The following is a 15,476-nucleotide window of genomic DNA, read 5'->3' on the forward strand; positions in this document are numbered from 1 at the left end:
GCCGCGCTCAATGTCGATGACCTTGACGGCGACGACGGTGCCGGGGGCGGGGGTGGTTGAGTCCGAGGAGGGGGGGAGACCACGGCCTTGTAGACGCGCCCGAATGAGCCCTTGCCGATGAGCTCGGTCAGGCGGTACGGAGGAGGCGGCTGCGAGGAGGCGCGGCAGAGGGTGACGGCGGCGGCGTGCGCGCGGCGGGCATCGTCGAGGGCGCGCTGCTTGGTTGACAACACTGGGGTGGCCATGAGGGCTGGTTTGGGCTACAATGGCATACGCTCCCCTGCGTGTGTAGATGAGTATCAATGCGGAGTTATGGCGGTGAGCATGTCCCATGAGTATTTGGAAGGCGTTGAGGGAGGTGGAGAGGGGATGTGAAGTGGGTGAGGCGGCCCCTTTTGTGCGACATGGCATGCATAAAGTGATGCTATGGCCGCTCGCCGGTGATGGGGACAAGCAAACGCTAACTCCGAAATGTTTACATGCACGTCATCAATTTATCAAGCCTTAATTATGTATATAATTGTTTTTCTCATGTTATAAGTGACGGCTCGTAAAACCAGGTACATGATCATGCCCAATCAAAAGCGCATCCAGCGTACAACTTAGCCCGTAGAAAAGAAACGCGCAAATGAACCCACCGTTTTTTCTAGAATTTAAGCAGAGATCTTCTCCTTGAGGGTCTTCTTGAGAGTCTCAGCGTCGGCAGCAAACTTGCTGATGCCCTCACGGAGCTTCTCGACGGCCATCTGCTCCTCGTTGAACGCGAAGCGGAAGGTAGCCTCGTCGTTGATATAGGTCTTGCGCTCAATGTTCTGAGAGGCGGCGCCGGCGGCATCGAGCTTCTTAGGAACGGCATCGGAGCTGTTGAGAAGCTCCTCAAGCAGACCAGGCTAGCTCATGTTAGCAGAATCAGTGTTGAAATCAGGAAGAGACGTACGGAGATGGTCAGGTAGTCACAGCCAGCGAGCTCGGTGATCTCGCCAGTGTTGCGGAAGGAGGCGCCCATGACAATGGTCTTGTAGCCAAACTTCTTGTAGTAGTCAAAGATGGCCTTGACTGAGGCCACACCAGGGTCGTTCTCCTTGGTGTACTCCTGCTTGGTGGCAGCCTTGTACCAGTCAAGAATGCGGCCAACAAAGGGGGAGATGAGGAAGGCATCAGCCTCGGCGGCGGCGATGGCCTGGGGAAGCGAGAACATGAGAGTCAGGTTGCAGTTGATCTGGTGGTCGCGCTGGAGGATCTCGGCGGCCTTGATACCCTCCCAGGTGGAGGCAATCTTGATCAGGATGCGGTCCTTGCTGATACCTTGCTGCTTGTAGAGCTGTTCTGAAGGTCAGCTTGTTATAGGTAGAATCGGCCGAAATTGTACGTACGTCGATGATCTGGAGAGCCTTGTCGACGGAGCCCTTGGTGTCGAAAGAAAGCTTGGCATCCACCTCAGTAGATACACGTCCGGGAATAATTTCGAGAATCTTGCGGCCAAACTCAACTAGGAGACGATCAAGGGCGTTGTCGACCTGGGCGTCGACATCGCCGCCCTTCTGCTTGGCGTAGGCGATGGCATCGTCAATCAGCTTAGCATACTCAGCCTTCTTAGCAGCAGCGAGGATGAGCGAAGGGTTGGTGGTGGCATCCTGGGGCTTGTACTTGTCAATGGCTGCGAGGTGATTAGTGTCTGTTTTGCTGAGGGCGGCGTTTGAGGCGGGAGCTGGGGCGTCGAGAACTCGGCAGTAAAATGTCTCAATCGGCCGCGGCGAGGACGGAGAATCGGCTGGGGTATACTAACTAGCAAAGTCGCCTAGAAAAGAGAGAATATGGTCAATATGAAACAAATTGTAGCTGCCGGAAGCTGCGGGAATTTACCAGAGTCACAGACGACAACCTAAACAATGGGTCAGAACGATGGCGGGGTAGATGCGTCAATGGGTAGAGTACTTACAGTGCCGCTGGCCTTGAGCTGCTCGAGAGAGTTGGACATTTTGAGGGATGTGGATTTGGGTATTGAGAAGAGAGAATGGGAGGAGTCGTCAGAAAAGTAGTTATGAAGGGAAGAGAAATGAGGCAAAATGTATGGAGACGGAGAAGTATAAAGCGATGAAAAGGTTGGCGGGGCCTTGATGACGGAGTTGCCTATGACGAAAGATAAGGATATGTAAGGGATATGTAAGAAGGATAGGTTGCCTTGGGTTTTCAGCCTTACGGCCTCAGGCCACTGTAGGGTGAGCGGCGCTATGTACGCGCCCCACCGCTTTATTAAGCGTCTTGTGATAGTCCATTTTACTCCCTCTTCTCCTTACAAGATTCAATAACAATCCTTTCGTGGCGTCTACTCGTAGTTACCTAAACCCTCTACACAAGAGGGATAAGGACATAAGAAAACAAGCAAAAAAAAAAAATAGGACAAATATTACTGTAGTATCAAGCCATTAGTTGAAATTATAGAATCGATTTGCTGTAGAATGGCGCTTGTAAATGCTAAATGTATACAACATCAAATCATAACTAATAATGCATGGTAGCCCCCAATATCATGGTGCCGCCTATAAACATCCAAAGAATTACAAATTGGTATCGTATCGTGTAAATGCTGGTAAAGTAGGCTTTCTGAATGGCATAACAAAAGAACTCAGCATCACTTGTGCTTCTTGCAAGATACCTGGCGGATGTTGCGCTTCACGTTGCCCTTTTTGCTGACGTGAATCACCAGGGCGGTGAGGTGGCCGCCCTTGACGCAGCCTGAGTCCAGGCCAAAGGTGTATTTGCCGATTTGGAGGCCGCGCTTCGCATCGTGCCCGTAGACGACGGTGCGGCGCTCGGACTTGCGCAGCAGAGGCTGGTGGCGGTCCCAGAGCTGGGCCCATTCGTGGCCGTCGTGGGTGTCGACGGGGATGAGGTCCTTGACCGTGAGGCTGGCGTGGACGTCAGCTTCGTCGCCATAGTCACCGTCCACGTCTTCGGTGTCGTTGTCCACCTCATCAGCCTCGTCCATGTCTACGCCATCTTCGCCGATGACAAGCTCGTCGTGCAAGTCACCGTCTTGTTTGGTCAGGTGCCAGGGCGGCTCAATCAGGGAGCGCATGTACATGACGGCCCAGGGCTCCTGGCGCCACGGGCGGATGCCCGGCACCAGGCCGGCGTGGACGATGTACATGCCCAGCTCCTCGGCGGCGAGGATGAGCGGCCGGTCCGCCAGCCACGCGACCTGCTCCGCGCTGAGCTGTCGAGCCGTCTTGCGGTCGCGCTTCTTGGTGCGGCGCTTCTGCAGGCCTGGGAAGGGCACGCTGTCGGCGGCATCGTCACGCTCCTCGTCCGAGGCGAGCGCGAGCAGCACGCGGTCCTCATGGTTGCCGCGGACGGCCGAGGCGCCGAGCTCCATCAGGCGGGCGACGACGCGGTCAGAGTGTGGGCCCTTGTTGACCATGTCGCCGGCGGCGACGACGTGGTCGGTGGCGGCGTCGTACCCGACGTGCGCGAGCAGCTGGTCCAGCGCGTCGTCCTTGCCGTGGATGTCGCCGACGATGATGAGGCGCCGGCCGTTGTCGGCCGTGGGGATGACGGCCCGCGGCAGACGCGCCATCATGGTTATGTCGTCAAACTTGCGGTGGCGGCGATGGCCCTGCGCGTCGACGTCATCGGCAGCACCCTCCTCGGTTGGCCCGTCAGGCCGCTGCGGCTGAGCGGTGGTGGTGGTTGTCGTCGTCAGCGCCCAGTCGCGGAAAGAGATCATGGGGACGGTGAAAAGGTGCGCGAGGCCGATGAGGCACGCAGCAGAGAGGATAGCGACGAGCATCAGGGTGAAGACTCGTTGATGTCGCCGCGAGGGCTGCTTTGCTTCCCCAAGACGCGGCATAGTGGATGCGGTCTGCGTGCCTGCCGCTAGGTTGCCGATCCCCGGGTTAGGTTTGGTTCAAACAATAGCAGTAGAGTTTGTTGGCGGGCAATCAAGGCGACAGGAGAGCCAGGTGGAAGGAATCACAGGATATCGGCAAGACAGAATAAAAAAAAGTCGAAGCTAGGCGAGGGGCAGCCCGCTGACTCTTATGCGTTTGCAAGGGGGAATACCCCGAGACATTGTCGGACGAGGGCGGGAGAAAAATCAAGGGTCCACGCCAAGGCCAGCGCCGAGATGGTTTCGCACCTTGAGGGCCTCTGGGTTTTAGCTTTTGGGGGCCTTGGGGGCCGCCGGCTCGGGTTTTAGCGGCTGTTGGGCGGGCTTTGGGTCACGACAGAGGCCGCCAGTGGGTTGTTGGTGATCCATTAGAGGGCTGTCAATTGTCCGTTGTCCTGCAGTGGGGTGTTTAGTGGTGACTTCGGTGCTTGACAGGGCTTAGCGTTAGTGCTAGAAATGTATCAGAGACCCTTCCTACCTGTGAAACCCGTTGGGGGCGGTATTCCTTCAAAATGCAAGGAATGATATGAACGCGTTCGGGGTCACATGGGAAATTTGTTGGGAAATTTGTAAGAATTTCTCGCGACCGAACTTTGCCAAATACTCCTCGTCGGACATGCATTTTCTTCACCCTTTCCTCCAAGCGGAATGTGTTTTAGGTAGTCAACGAGAGCGGGATAGACTCGTCTTGGTTTGCCTGCAGTGTCGTGGTTAGCGCGGCTACCAGCCCGGAATTTCCAGGTTGGCTGGCACACAAATTCATTCCATCCCATGTATACATTGTGACATTGGCTCCTTGAGAATCGACGGGGTCGTTGTCCAAGAGAAAATAGCATTTGACATTTTCCGCGTCGTATAGACCAAGGCTTGTGACAAAGTCGTCGTCGCTCAAGTCCCGATTCCATAGTTACATGCTGGCAGATGAGGTTCGCCAGCGTGTCCCGTCTCTCTACTGACTTGCCTGGGATCAAGTGCGACTGGCACTTGACCAAAATTCGCTTCGCCATGGCTGTGCGGTGCCGTTCAGTTGATACTGGTAGGCGCTGTATTGAGCGAGCAATGTTGTCATTTTGCGTGCACACGGCAAACCGCGCAAATACATCCGAGCGGTAGGCCTCCGGCACACAGTCGTGTTGTTGTGATGTGTCGTGTATGCAGCCCGCCGGAAGAGGTACGTGGCGTTTTCTTACATGGCCTGACATGCCCATCTCATTCCTATTCTAGTCATAACTATTCGGAGAATACATAGTTTTGGAACATGTTTTAAATGCCTGCATGCATAATTCTTACAGAAGCAAACATATCGCTGAATGCATAAAAGCTCAGACCGCAGTAAATTTGGAAACAGCCTCCTAAACAACAAGTTGTCCAGTAGAAAGCCTGCTTCTTGCAACGATCCCTTTTACCATATTTGAAAACTGCGCTATTTCGAGTAGCCTCTGAGTCTTTGGTAGACAACTTTGGTGTCGTCATGATCTAGCCATGACGTCGCAACTCTCCCCACTCGATCTTAGGACTTGGGGATGCTTCGGCATCGACTTGCCAGTTACTAACCTTTGCGAGGTTAGGCCTTTCCATGAACAAATACATATCTGTACGAGGAGGGCAGCTGTAGTCTATTTAATTTTGACAGAATCTAAACATTTCATTGCAGTTTGAACCGTTGACAGTTCGCTCCCGCAACGAAGCCACAGGACCAACTGACAGTCTAGTCAACGAACCAACATGACTGCCCACAAAAAGCCTTGGTTGGTGCATGTTCGGAACCATCCTGGTTCGTCCAAACAAGACATCGCCAATGAACCCGATTGGGGCCGCGGGCACCAACACCGCGTGGGTTTCCGTAACAAGAGACATCGAGTTCCAGGATTCGCCCATGATGGAAATTATTCTACCCATGTCAGAAGGGCACGCGAGCTGAGAAAGGAGCTCATCGATGAGGAGACTGCGGGCCGGTTAGTCAACTTTCGTGACCTAGTCCAACACCAACCGGCAAGTCGTAATTCGACGCAGAGCAAGACAACCGCTAATTAATACACGCAAAGGACTTGCACCTGCGGCATCCCGAGAACCGATCGTTGGGTTGGCGTTATGTCATTGACGCAACCGAAGACTGGGTCAAGAATAAGCAAAGATGGCCTGCAAATATCCAGCGCGAGAAAAAAAAGGAACAGGAGAGAGTTGAAAAGGAATCGAAGCAGGAGCACGAGTGGCGACGGGACTCAGACAAGGACAAGCATCACGATGCCTATGCCACCGGGGATGGACACCAAGAAGATGGCGACGACAAGAACAGCAACGGGCAAGTCAGCGGCGACTCTGAAATGGAGACCGAGGCAGAACGGCTAGAGAGATTGTATTCGCCGCAAGAGCTTGCACTTTTGCGTGCGTTGGAGCATGAGAAGAACTACATGTCGAGTCTGAAAGAAAACGACGGCAAAGGTAAATCACCGCAGCATCGCAATCGAACCCAGATCTCCATAGATGAACAGGATCAGTTCAGCCCGGATAACTGGATTCCCCGATCCTCACATCTCATGCGCATCACGGGAAAGCATCCTCTCAATGGTGAGCCGAAGTTGGATGACCTGTACGAGGGCGGGCTCATTACACCAAATGAGCTTCATTACATCCGCAACCACGGCGCAGTGCCGCGGCTACTCTGGGAATTCCACAAGCTGGACATCGAGTACAATGGAAAAAAGCACACCTTGACCATGCCGCAACTAACAACATTCGAGACCACCAACATCCCCGTCGCGCTTGCATGCGACGGCAACCGTCGCAAAGAGCTTAACATGATTAAACGAAGCAAGGGGTTCAACTGGGGGCCTGGCGCAATCAGCTGTGCGTATTGGAAGGGGCCGCTGGTGAGAGATGTGCTGCTTGATGCCCATGTGCCTGAGGTCCTGCCGGGTATGGGAAGAAAACGATACTGGGTCAATTTTGAGGGAGCCGACGACCTCAGTGATGGCGCCTACTCGACGTGTCTACCGTTTGACTACGTCATGAATCCGCAAAACGATGTGCTCCTGGCTCACAAGATGAATGACTTGCCGCTGCCTCCGGATCACGGATATCCCGTGCGCGTAATTGTGCCGGGATACGTCGGCGGCAGGAATGTCAAGTGGCTGCGGCGGATATGGATCAGCGAAGAGGAGAATAACTCGCACTACCACATCTGGGACAATCGAGTCCTGCCCTCTTTTGTCACAGAGATGGACGGCCCGTTCGCCGAGACGCTGTTCCGCCACCCCGACACAGCCTGCAACGAGCAGAACCTCAACTCCATCATTGTAAAGCCCGCTCACGGCGAGACCATATCGCTGGCTAAAATATCAAAGGGTCAAAACTACCGCCTGGAGGGGATTGCCTATGACGGTGGCGGCCACGAGGTACAGCGAGTAGAGGTGTCGCTCGACGACGGCAAGACCTGGCTCTACTGCATCCGCACGTTCCCGGACTCGCCGATCCGCCACGGAAACAAGTACTGGGCCTGGATTCACTGGCACGTCGACGTCAAGATGCAGCACCTCCTGCGGGCGAGCAGCATCACCGTGCGGTGCTTCAACGTGTTCAAGAACACGCAGCCGCGAGACCCCGTCTGGAACATTATGGGCATGATGAACAACGGGTGGTACGTCGTGAAGCCGGAGCTTGCGCAGGCCGAGCACTCGGGCGAGGCGCAGCTCTTGTTTCGCCATCCCACGGAGCCGGGCCAGGGGACGGGTGGGTGGATGAAGCCGAGCGTGGAGAACCAGATCGCCGAGGCGAAGCAGGAGGCGGGCGCGCCGCAGAAGGAATTCACGAGAGAGGAGATTGAGAAGCACAGCACGCAGGACGATTGCTGGATCGTGGTGGACGGGAAGGTTTATGACGCGACGAGTGTGCTGGATTGGCACCCGGGAGGAGCGGCGGCGATCATGTCGCATGCGGGAGCTGTGCATCAAGAGACGACGGATGAGTTCAGTTCTATCCATGACGACTACGCACATGAGAAATTAAAGGGTAAGTACTTTTGACCGAACACTTACTTGTGGCTTGTCATCTGTGGCTGGCTGGGGCTAACAACTCGACAGAGTGCGCTTTGGGTGTCGTCACGGAAAAGGCCGCCAATTACATCAAGAAGAATGCCGAGTCGGCGGCCAAGCAGGATGCGACGTCCCAGGACGAGGACAAGGTAGCGCTGCAGAACCATCGATGGGTTCCCGTGACCCTGGCCGCGCGCAAAGACATCTCTGAGGACTCGAGGACGTACACGTTCCAGCTGCCCAAGGGCCAGCCGAACTTGGGGCTGGGCACCTGCCAGCACATCCTCCTGGGCTTCCACCTCATGGACCGCATGCTCATCCGCAGCTACACGCCGACGCGCCCGCTGTGCCCGCCCCACGACGGCGGAAAACAACACACCAACGCGGCCGGCCGGCCGCTCGAAGACGGCAGCGGCACGTTCGACCTGACCGTCAAGACGTACTTCCCCGACGGCAGTCAGCCCGGCGGCGCCATGTCCACCATCCTGGACTGCGTGCCGCTCGGCGAGCAGGTCGAGGTGCGCGGGCCGACGGGCGAGATCGTCTACCACTCCGACGGCGTCTTCGAGATCGAGAGCCGGCGGCGCCGGTTCCGCCGGGTGTCGCTCGTGCTGGGCGGCTCCGGCGTGACGCCGGGGTACGCGCTGCTGGCGCGCATCGCGATGAGTGGTGGTGACCGGACGGAGGTGCGCGTGCTGGACGCGAACAAGACGGAGAGGGACATTTTGCTGCGCGAGGAGATGGCGGAGTTTGCGAGGGGGTCGGGGGGCCGGATCAGGGTGACGCACGTGCTGAGCCACCCGGAGGAGGACGGCGGCTGGGATGGGTTGACGGGGTATGTGGATGAGGAGAAGATCCGGGGGGCGCTGTTTCCGCCGGGAGAGGACTCGGTGGCTTTGCTGTGCGGACCGCCGGCGATGATTCAGAAAGCAGCTCTGCCTGCGTTGAAATGTGAGTGCAATGGTCAAGTCTACCCATGGTTGGTTGGTTGTTGGATGGATTGCTAACAGTGACTACTAGCATGGGGGTATGTCGAGGATGAAAACCTGTTTGGATTTTGAATACGGTGGTGTACAACCAACTATTTTGAGTTACTTTATTTTCTTTTTTTCTACTCTCTTTCCTTACTTTTGGTGTCTTTCCCGTTTCTTGTCGCGTTGCAGAGCAAAAAGTTCGTGAGCCATGAGCCCACCACAAAAAGTAATGCCCAGTATGAGAATCGAACTCATGATCTTCTCATTTCACCGTATCGAATACTAGTGAGACGCTATACCACTTAGCCAACCGGGCTGGCTTCCTGTAACTGGTCTGCTTCGGCGCCGTTATTCGGTATTTGTGTGTTCCTGTTATGAATTCTGTGTAGCTTGACACGCGGCAAGATGAAATCACGGTCGGACAAAGGACGAAGCGAGCGCGCAAAGCAAACATTGGATGAAATATTGGTAGGACGAGCTTACGAAACAATTAGCTCAATATTGGGATACACAGTAGGGGCAGCTCGTGTCACGACGAGAGAGGAGGTTGTATATATTCGGCTCAGAGGGCTGGTTTGTGAGGCTGGATTTCTGATTCTGCATCACCGGACGACGACGACGACCAGCCCTGGCAACAAGAGGAATATATTTGACCAAAGATAAATGTGCAGACCAACTGGTATGTATCTTATTGTGCATCTTGATTTTTAGTCTTATTTTTTTTTTTCATAACCTTCATCGATAACCAAGGGAACTACCACCACGGAACTACCACCACGGTATGACCCCTAATAAACCTAGTCCAGCCGCGCGCTCCACCGGTTTGTCACTGGACAATAGACAAGTCGAGGCTCTCGCTTGTCGTGGCCTCTGCACAACTTCCTTCTCTCTCCATCTCCTCCGACCTTGCTCCATCTTGCTTGATTGCTTGATTGCTTGCCAACACCCTCCGCTCTTTTCCGCTGCTCTTTTCCGCTGCTCTCTTCCGCCGCAGAATATCGAGGCATTACTGAGACAAATTCATCGTGCAGCAATTCCACTTGCCCTCTGTCGCAGCGTCAATCCGCGAGAGCCTCAGCCTCGAGCAGCCGTCCGCAAACCGCGCCATGGCTGCTCTCATCGATCCCACCGTAGCGGGCAATTACCCCGTCATCCTAGGCGACGGCCTGACGGGGGAAGACTCCAACGAAATCTTTACAGGGGTCCGCTGTACGTGTGCCTCTACTATCCCACGCGTCACGACACCATGGGCCCTTCTAACCCGGCCTTAACAGACAACCACAAGCCGGCCCTCTCCTCATCAGACGGACCCGACCGCGCCCGCGTAAAACCTTCGGTCCCCGGCAAGACGTCGTCCTACGATCTCACATACACCGACGACGACGACGACAGCTACGCCTTCTCGGGGCCCCGCAGCACGGACAATGATCAGTACGTGCTGTACTTTGATCCCGCCCGGCAAGCGTTCATCCTCGACAAGGTCGACTCGACATTCAACATGAACGTCACTCGCATGCCGGGCAGTGACGACTCCGAGGAACTAAGTCGCCGCTTCCCACACCTCGACGTCGACGACCCCGCCCACCCCAAGAGCAAGCCGACGTCGGCACCCAAGCCTGCGCCCGCCACCGCCAGGCGCAAGGTTGAAAAGAAGCCTCCGAAGAACCTGGCGCTGCCCGCGGCCACGGCACCCGCGCCCGAGCCGGCCCCGGCCGCCACCTCTAAACCAAAGTCGAAGAGGCCGGCCGATGATGAAGACGAGGACGAAGATGACGATGATGACGGCGGCCTCATGATTGAGTACCCCGAGGGCCCGCCTGCCGCCGCCGCCAAGGCCGCCAGGCACAACGACTTCTCGCCCGCCTTCCCGACGCAGCGCCGCTTCGACGACTACATGGACGAGCGCGAGTCCGAGGCCGACGCGGACTCCGAGGGCGACGACATCGACATGGAGGCCGATTTCAAGCTGCCGAGCCCGGTCAACACGCAGCAGCAGCAAAATGGGCACCGGGAGGACCAGAACGGCGCGGCCAGCGAAGACGAAGACGATGAGGACGGCGGCACCGTGGACCTCGAGGCGGACCTGGAGAACGCCTTTGAGGACCTGGCGAACAGCCAGGAGGAAGGCGGCCGCGACGACGAGAGCGAGATTAGCGAGGAAGACTAAGAGAAGTCCTTGTTGATCTGGTTCTCGCGGCCTTCGAGTCCTGTCGTCCCGCTGCTGCTGGTGTACAGGCCATGAAGAAGTCGCCTGCGGAAAACAGGAGGATGTGATGGGCGTTTTCACGTTTAACAGGTGATTTTGGATCTTTTTGGGGGCGTTTGGGATTGGGGAAAAGCGAATGGGCAAGTCTACACTGACTCTAGAATCTATCTTCTATCTTGAATGCACGACAATGAATATATCACATATCTGACATTTCACCTCGGAACTCGCCTTCTTTTGCCATCCCGTGCTTTTCTTTCTTGTCAGGGTGGGTATTCACGACCTCACAACCGAACACATCCACGAACCCCCGCTGGACACAGCGCACACGCGCTCCCCGCTGCTGCGCCAGATGCCGATGCCCAGCCACCGCCCGTTGACGACGTGGTACGTGCCGACCAGCGGGTACCGCACGACCTCGCCGTCGCGCCCGAGCACCAGCTCGTACCTCAGCTGCCTCACGCGTCTCTGCAGCACCACGCACGCACGACCGTCCTCGTCGTCGTCACCCGGCGGCCGCGGCCGTCCCCGAAGCTTGGCGAGCGCCTCCCGCCACGCGGCCTCGTCCATGTCCTCGCCGAAGCGGATGCCGACGCCCTTGCCCCCGCGCACCGGCTTCAGCACGTACCCCGCCCGGTCTTCAAGAAGCCGGGCGTCGTCCAGCTCCGGGGAGCCCGGGAGGAAGGTGTGCGCCACGCCGCGCTCCAGCAGCGCGGCCTGCGCCGCGGTCAGCGCGCCGCGGGCGACCAGCGCGCCCAGCTCCTGCCGCACCACGCCCAGCATGCGCTTGTCGTGCACGAGCAGCGCGGTGCGCGCGTCGTTGACGCCCCGCAGGGCGAGGTGCCGCCGGATCGCGGGCGGGAGGGCGCGCAGCTCGCGCTGGCGCAGCTCCACGCCCACCTGGTGCATCTCCTCGACCGCCTCGCCGGCGGCCGTCCGCAACGAGGGGGAGGTGGCGGATAGGCAGCAGAGGGTTTCCCGGCCGTGGGCGTCGAGGGCGAGGCGTAGGGAGGACGGGTGGACGAGGCGCGGGGCGACGCCGAGGCGCGCGCGGGCGGCTTCGATGAACATGTGGATGTCGATGCCGGGCTCGTCGCCCTTGAGTAGGTGGATCGGGCGGTCGTGCCGGAAGAGCCCGAGCAGGCCTTCAAAGAGCTGCGTCAAGTTTTGGTCGAGTTAGGAGAACGGCTAATGGCACTGACACACACCGGTTTCGGGTTCTTCCCTTTTACGTACCTCCTCCCCGTCGGTCGCGGCGACCAGGCCGGAACCCGCCGTGGCGCCGACCATGTCCGTCAGCGCGGCGCTACCGTGCGCGACGTGCATGAAGCCGTTGAAGCAGAAGCGCGCGTTGATCTCGGAGATGCGAAAGTTCTCGGCGAGGCTGCCGTCCGCGCGCACCTCCCCCTCGACGAGGAAGTCGGGCCGCCAGGAGCCCTGACAGGAGGAGAACGGCCCGAGACGACCGGCGTCCTCCTGCTCATCCAGCCACTTTTTTTTTTTTTCATCAGTACACCTGCTACATCTTCTTCAACCTCTTCGGACCGGGGCATGTCTGTGCTTTTCACTTTACCTGGAGAAGCTCCTCCTCGTCCGCGGGCAGCGGCATGCGCTCCGGAAACCCGGCGTCCCGGTCGCGCCACCACCGCGGCACGATGTCGGCGATGGCGGCGGCGAGCGCGTCGTGCAGCACGTTCAGGTGCCGGATGTGCGCGCCGGTGAGGAGCACGGGACGCGGGCAGGACGCGCGGTACGAGGCGTGCGGCCAGGCGCGGGCGGGACACCGGGCGAGCAGCATCGCCTCGTGCGCGGCGTGCTCCTCCCGTCCTGCGGCGATAGGGCAGGGGGAGGATGCAAGACCGAGGTGGACCTGTCTCATCCTCTCTGCAGCTGGTGTGGCCATTGCGACGTGACTATGACGGCGGAGGACGGGCGGCTATGCAGTCTGCCGTATATGGCTACATGGCGTTTCTAGACGTGCAGCTCTGGGGCCTCACTAGATATATTCCCGAGACTTGCATGTTGAAAAGCAAATACGGGGCAGGGATGATGGCATGAAAACCTCGTGGAGTGATCTCGGCGTGACGGCTAGATGCGGCGGATGGGTTGGTTGTGTCGAGATTTTCATCCTGCAGCCGGCAAGGGACCGAGCTGCGATTCATGCCCGACTCTTAGCAGACATCTCTTCTATGATCCTCTTACCGTCGTTTGAACCCACAGCGGGTCGTCGCATATTCCTAATTATACGCCTAGCTGTCCACCGTCTGTCAGCCTAGGACATGCGAATATGGGACGAGCAAGGACACGAGGGGCCACTTTAGGGGACCTGCATGAGATTGGTCAAAGTAAGATGGACTCGGGTAAAGAATCAAGGATAGGTAGGCATGTGCATCCTGTGGTACGACGAGTAGATGCTACGTTTACGGGAGAGCCGCCGCGCTCTATAAAGACCACCGAGAAACCTGGCGATACAGCTGCTTATCAGATGCGCTCTCCTTCAAAGTTTACCCAACATGGAGTCACTTGCCACAACCTTGCTCCGTCCCGGCCGCATAATTTGTCGGAGCCACATCACGCCGCATCTGCGGCTTCCCGTCCTGCGACCTCCGGCCCCCCGACCATTGCATTCCGCCACCGGGCCTTTGCCTTCCCTAACGCTGCCGACCCTGCTCGCGCCGCACCTCTCCTGCAGCCAACAGGCCGAGCACGTCGCGCAGGTGGCCGCGCACCTCGAGGCCGACGGGATCCTCAAGATCACGCTGCGCTTCCCCGACGCGGCCAGCGCCTACCTGGCCGCCCTCGTCCGGAGCCTGCACGCGCACCACGGGCACCGGCTGCCCGTCGCGCACTCGGCCACCCGCGGCTGGTTCTGGGATGTGCAGCCGGACCCGCAGACGGTCGGCGGCGGCGGCGGCGGTCTCGCGCGCTCCGAGACCATGGAGGCGTTCCCGTGGCACACCGACTGCAGCTACGAGCACCCGCCGCCGCGCTTCTTCGCGCTGCACGTGCTGCGCGCCGACCGTCGCGGCGGCGGCGCGCTGTCCGTCATGAGCGCCGCGCGGCTGCTGCGCGGCCTGGACGACGCGACGCGGGGGGCGCTCGCCCGGCCCGACTTTCGCATCGCCGTGCCGCCCGAGTTCGCCAAGGACCCGGCGCTGACGTCGATCCGCGGCAGCCTCATCAGCAGCAGCAGCAGTTCGGAGGACCCGGGGCCGCCGCTCATCCGCTTCCGCGAGGACATCGTGACGCCGCTGGGGGACGAGGCGGCGGAGGCGCTGGCTCGGTTGAGGGAGGCGCTGCGGCGGGAGGCGGAGGCGGCGGCGATGCGCCTCTCGGCGGAGGAGCTGCCGGCAGGTTCGGTGCTGGTGATGGATAACAGGAGGTGGCTGCACGCGCGGAACGCGGTGGCGGACCCGGAGAGGCACCTCCGCAGGGTACGCTGGGACGCGGTGCCGTTTCTGGGGAACGAGAGCCTGGAGCGAGATGCGGCGAGGGCTGACACGGGCGAGAAGAAAGGCGTCGCATAAAAAAAGCATGATGTTACTTGGAAAATCTGCTACCTGTTGTGTGACTGCATATGCATGCATGTCTGCGCGTGCGCGTGCGTGGACAGTGCAGAGTCCACCGCGGAAGAGTATGAATACGGAGTAACTAGTTAATAGGTATTCACTTTCCGCAGTCTCGGATAATAAACCCGTGTCTCTGAGGCTGCCGCGGATTCTTGTCTAATAATCTGCACGTGTATCCGTGGCAATTACGAACTTGAAGAAGCTGATCTTGGTGGCTCTCTCGGGAATTGACTGATGGACCGATGCTCAATATGACCACGAACCTCCGGAGAGATCATTCAGGCACCAGCCCAGCTCGGCTTACTCCGAATTTGCCGTCCCATACCATGTATCAAGGCTGTGGACGGGGCTCATGCAGAGAACAAGCCCATATATAACCGGTATATATGCCTCCACCAGATCGCCGAGCAAAACCAGAACGTATTTACTCCGTCGGGATATAATATTGGACCGCCACGGAACTCGCTGGTCCCACAGGCGTGTCTATTCGTAATAATGGGGGACAGAATTCCCAACTAGCCCTAGATTGCCACTGTCTGTGCCGAGTATCCTGTGTTCCTGCATATGCATTAGACATCATCCGCAAATGCCTCACCAGGTGTCGCGAATGTCCACCAGAATTACACAGCGCCGAGTTAAGCATGCCGCGCTCCGAGATGCGTAGATTGACAGGCTGAGTAGAGGAAAACCATGATTGAGGGGGTAGCCGCATTGTGTCTGGGCTATGGAGCGGACTCAGGTGCATACCGAACTTTCCCAACTTGCCCTTCCTTTCCAGCAAGCCTCCCTTCACGGACTCCTGCATCA

General features: G+C 58.1%; 6 protein-coding genes across 6 annotated transcripts; 3 read left to right on the top strand and 3 right to left on the bottom strand.

The window, feature by feature from the left end:
* Positions 1-653: 653 nt before the first annotated feature.
* ISF_07724 (transaldolase) lies at positions 654-1,978 on the bottom strand (the record flags this gene model as incomplete). The annotated part of the gene is made up of 4 exons (XM_018851327.1): positions 654-890; positions 938-1,321; positions 1,374-1,781; positions 1,940-1,978. The coding sequence occupies 4 exons, from the start codon at positions 1,976-1,978 to the stop codon at positions 654-656; spliced, it is 1,068 nt and encodes a 355-aa protein (XP_018701343.1).
* Positions 1,979-2,632: 654 nt separating this feature from the next.
* Positions 2,633-3,850, bottom strand: ISF_07725 (Ser/Thr protein phosphatase family; the record flags this gene model as incomplete). Its single annotated transcript, XM_018851328.1, has 1 exon — positions 2,633-3,850. One exon carries the CDS (start codon positions 3,848-3,850, stop codon positions 2,633-2,635), a length of 1,218 nt encoding a protein of 405 aa, XP_018701344.1.
* Positions 3,851-5,614: 1,764 nt separating this feature from the next.
* Positions 5,615-8,981, top strand: ISF_07726 (Oxidoreductase, molybdopterin-binding domain protein; the record flags this gene model as incomplete). The annotated part of the gene is made up of 4 exons (XM_018851329.1): positions 5,615-5,866; positions 5,935-7,897; positions 7,969-8,871; positions 8,941-8,981. 4 exons carry the CDS (start codon positions 5,615-5,617, stop codon positions 8,979-8,981), a joined length of 3,159 nt encoding a protein of 1,052 aa, XP_018701345.1.
* Positions 8,982-10,000: 1,019 nt separating this feature from the next.
* On the top strand, positions 10,001-11,061 carry ISF_07727 (Transcription elognation factor Eaf; the record flags this gene model as incomplete). The annotated part of the gene is made up of 2 exons (XM_018851330.1): positions 10,001-10,103; positions 10,169-11,061. 2 exons carry the CDS (start codon positions 10,001-10,003, stop codon positions 11,059-11,061), a joined length of 996 nt encoding a protein of 331 aa, XP_018701346.1.
* A 315-nt stretch (positions 11,062-11,376) lies between these two features.
* On the bottom strand, positions 11,377-13,003 carry ISF_07728 (hypothetical protein; the record flags this gene model as incomplete). Its single annotated transcript, XM_018851331.1, has 3 exons — positions 11,377-12,255; positions 12,337-12,591; positions 12,674-13,003. 3 exons carry the CDS (start codon positions 13,001-13,003, stop codon positions 11,377-11,379), a joined length of 1,464 nt encoding a protein of 487 aa, XP_018701347.1.
* Positions 13,004-13,613: 610 nt separating this feature from the next.
* Positions 13,614-14,627, top strand: ISF_07729 (Taurine catabolism dioxygenase TauD/TfdA; the record flags this gene model as incomplete). The annotated part of the gene is made up of 1 exon (XM_018851332.1): positions 13,614-14,627. The coding sequence occupies one exon, from the start codon at positions 13,614-13,616 to the stop codon at positions 14,625-14,627; it is 1,014 nt and encodes a 337-aa protein (XP_018701348.1).
* Between the last annotated feature and the right edge of the window lie 849 nt (positions 14,628-15,476).

Source organism: Cordyceps fumosorosea (genome assembly GCF_001636725.1).
Source record: "Cordyceps fumosorosea ARSEF 2679 chromosome Unknown scaffold_24, whole genome shotgun sequence".
Classification (NCBI taxonomy): domain Eukaryota; kingdom Fungi; phylum Ascomycota; class Sordariomycetes; order Hypocreales; family Cordycipitaceae; genus Cordyceps; species Cordyceps fumosorosea.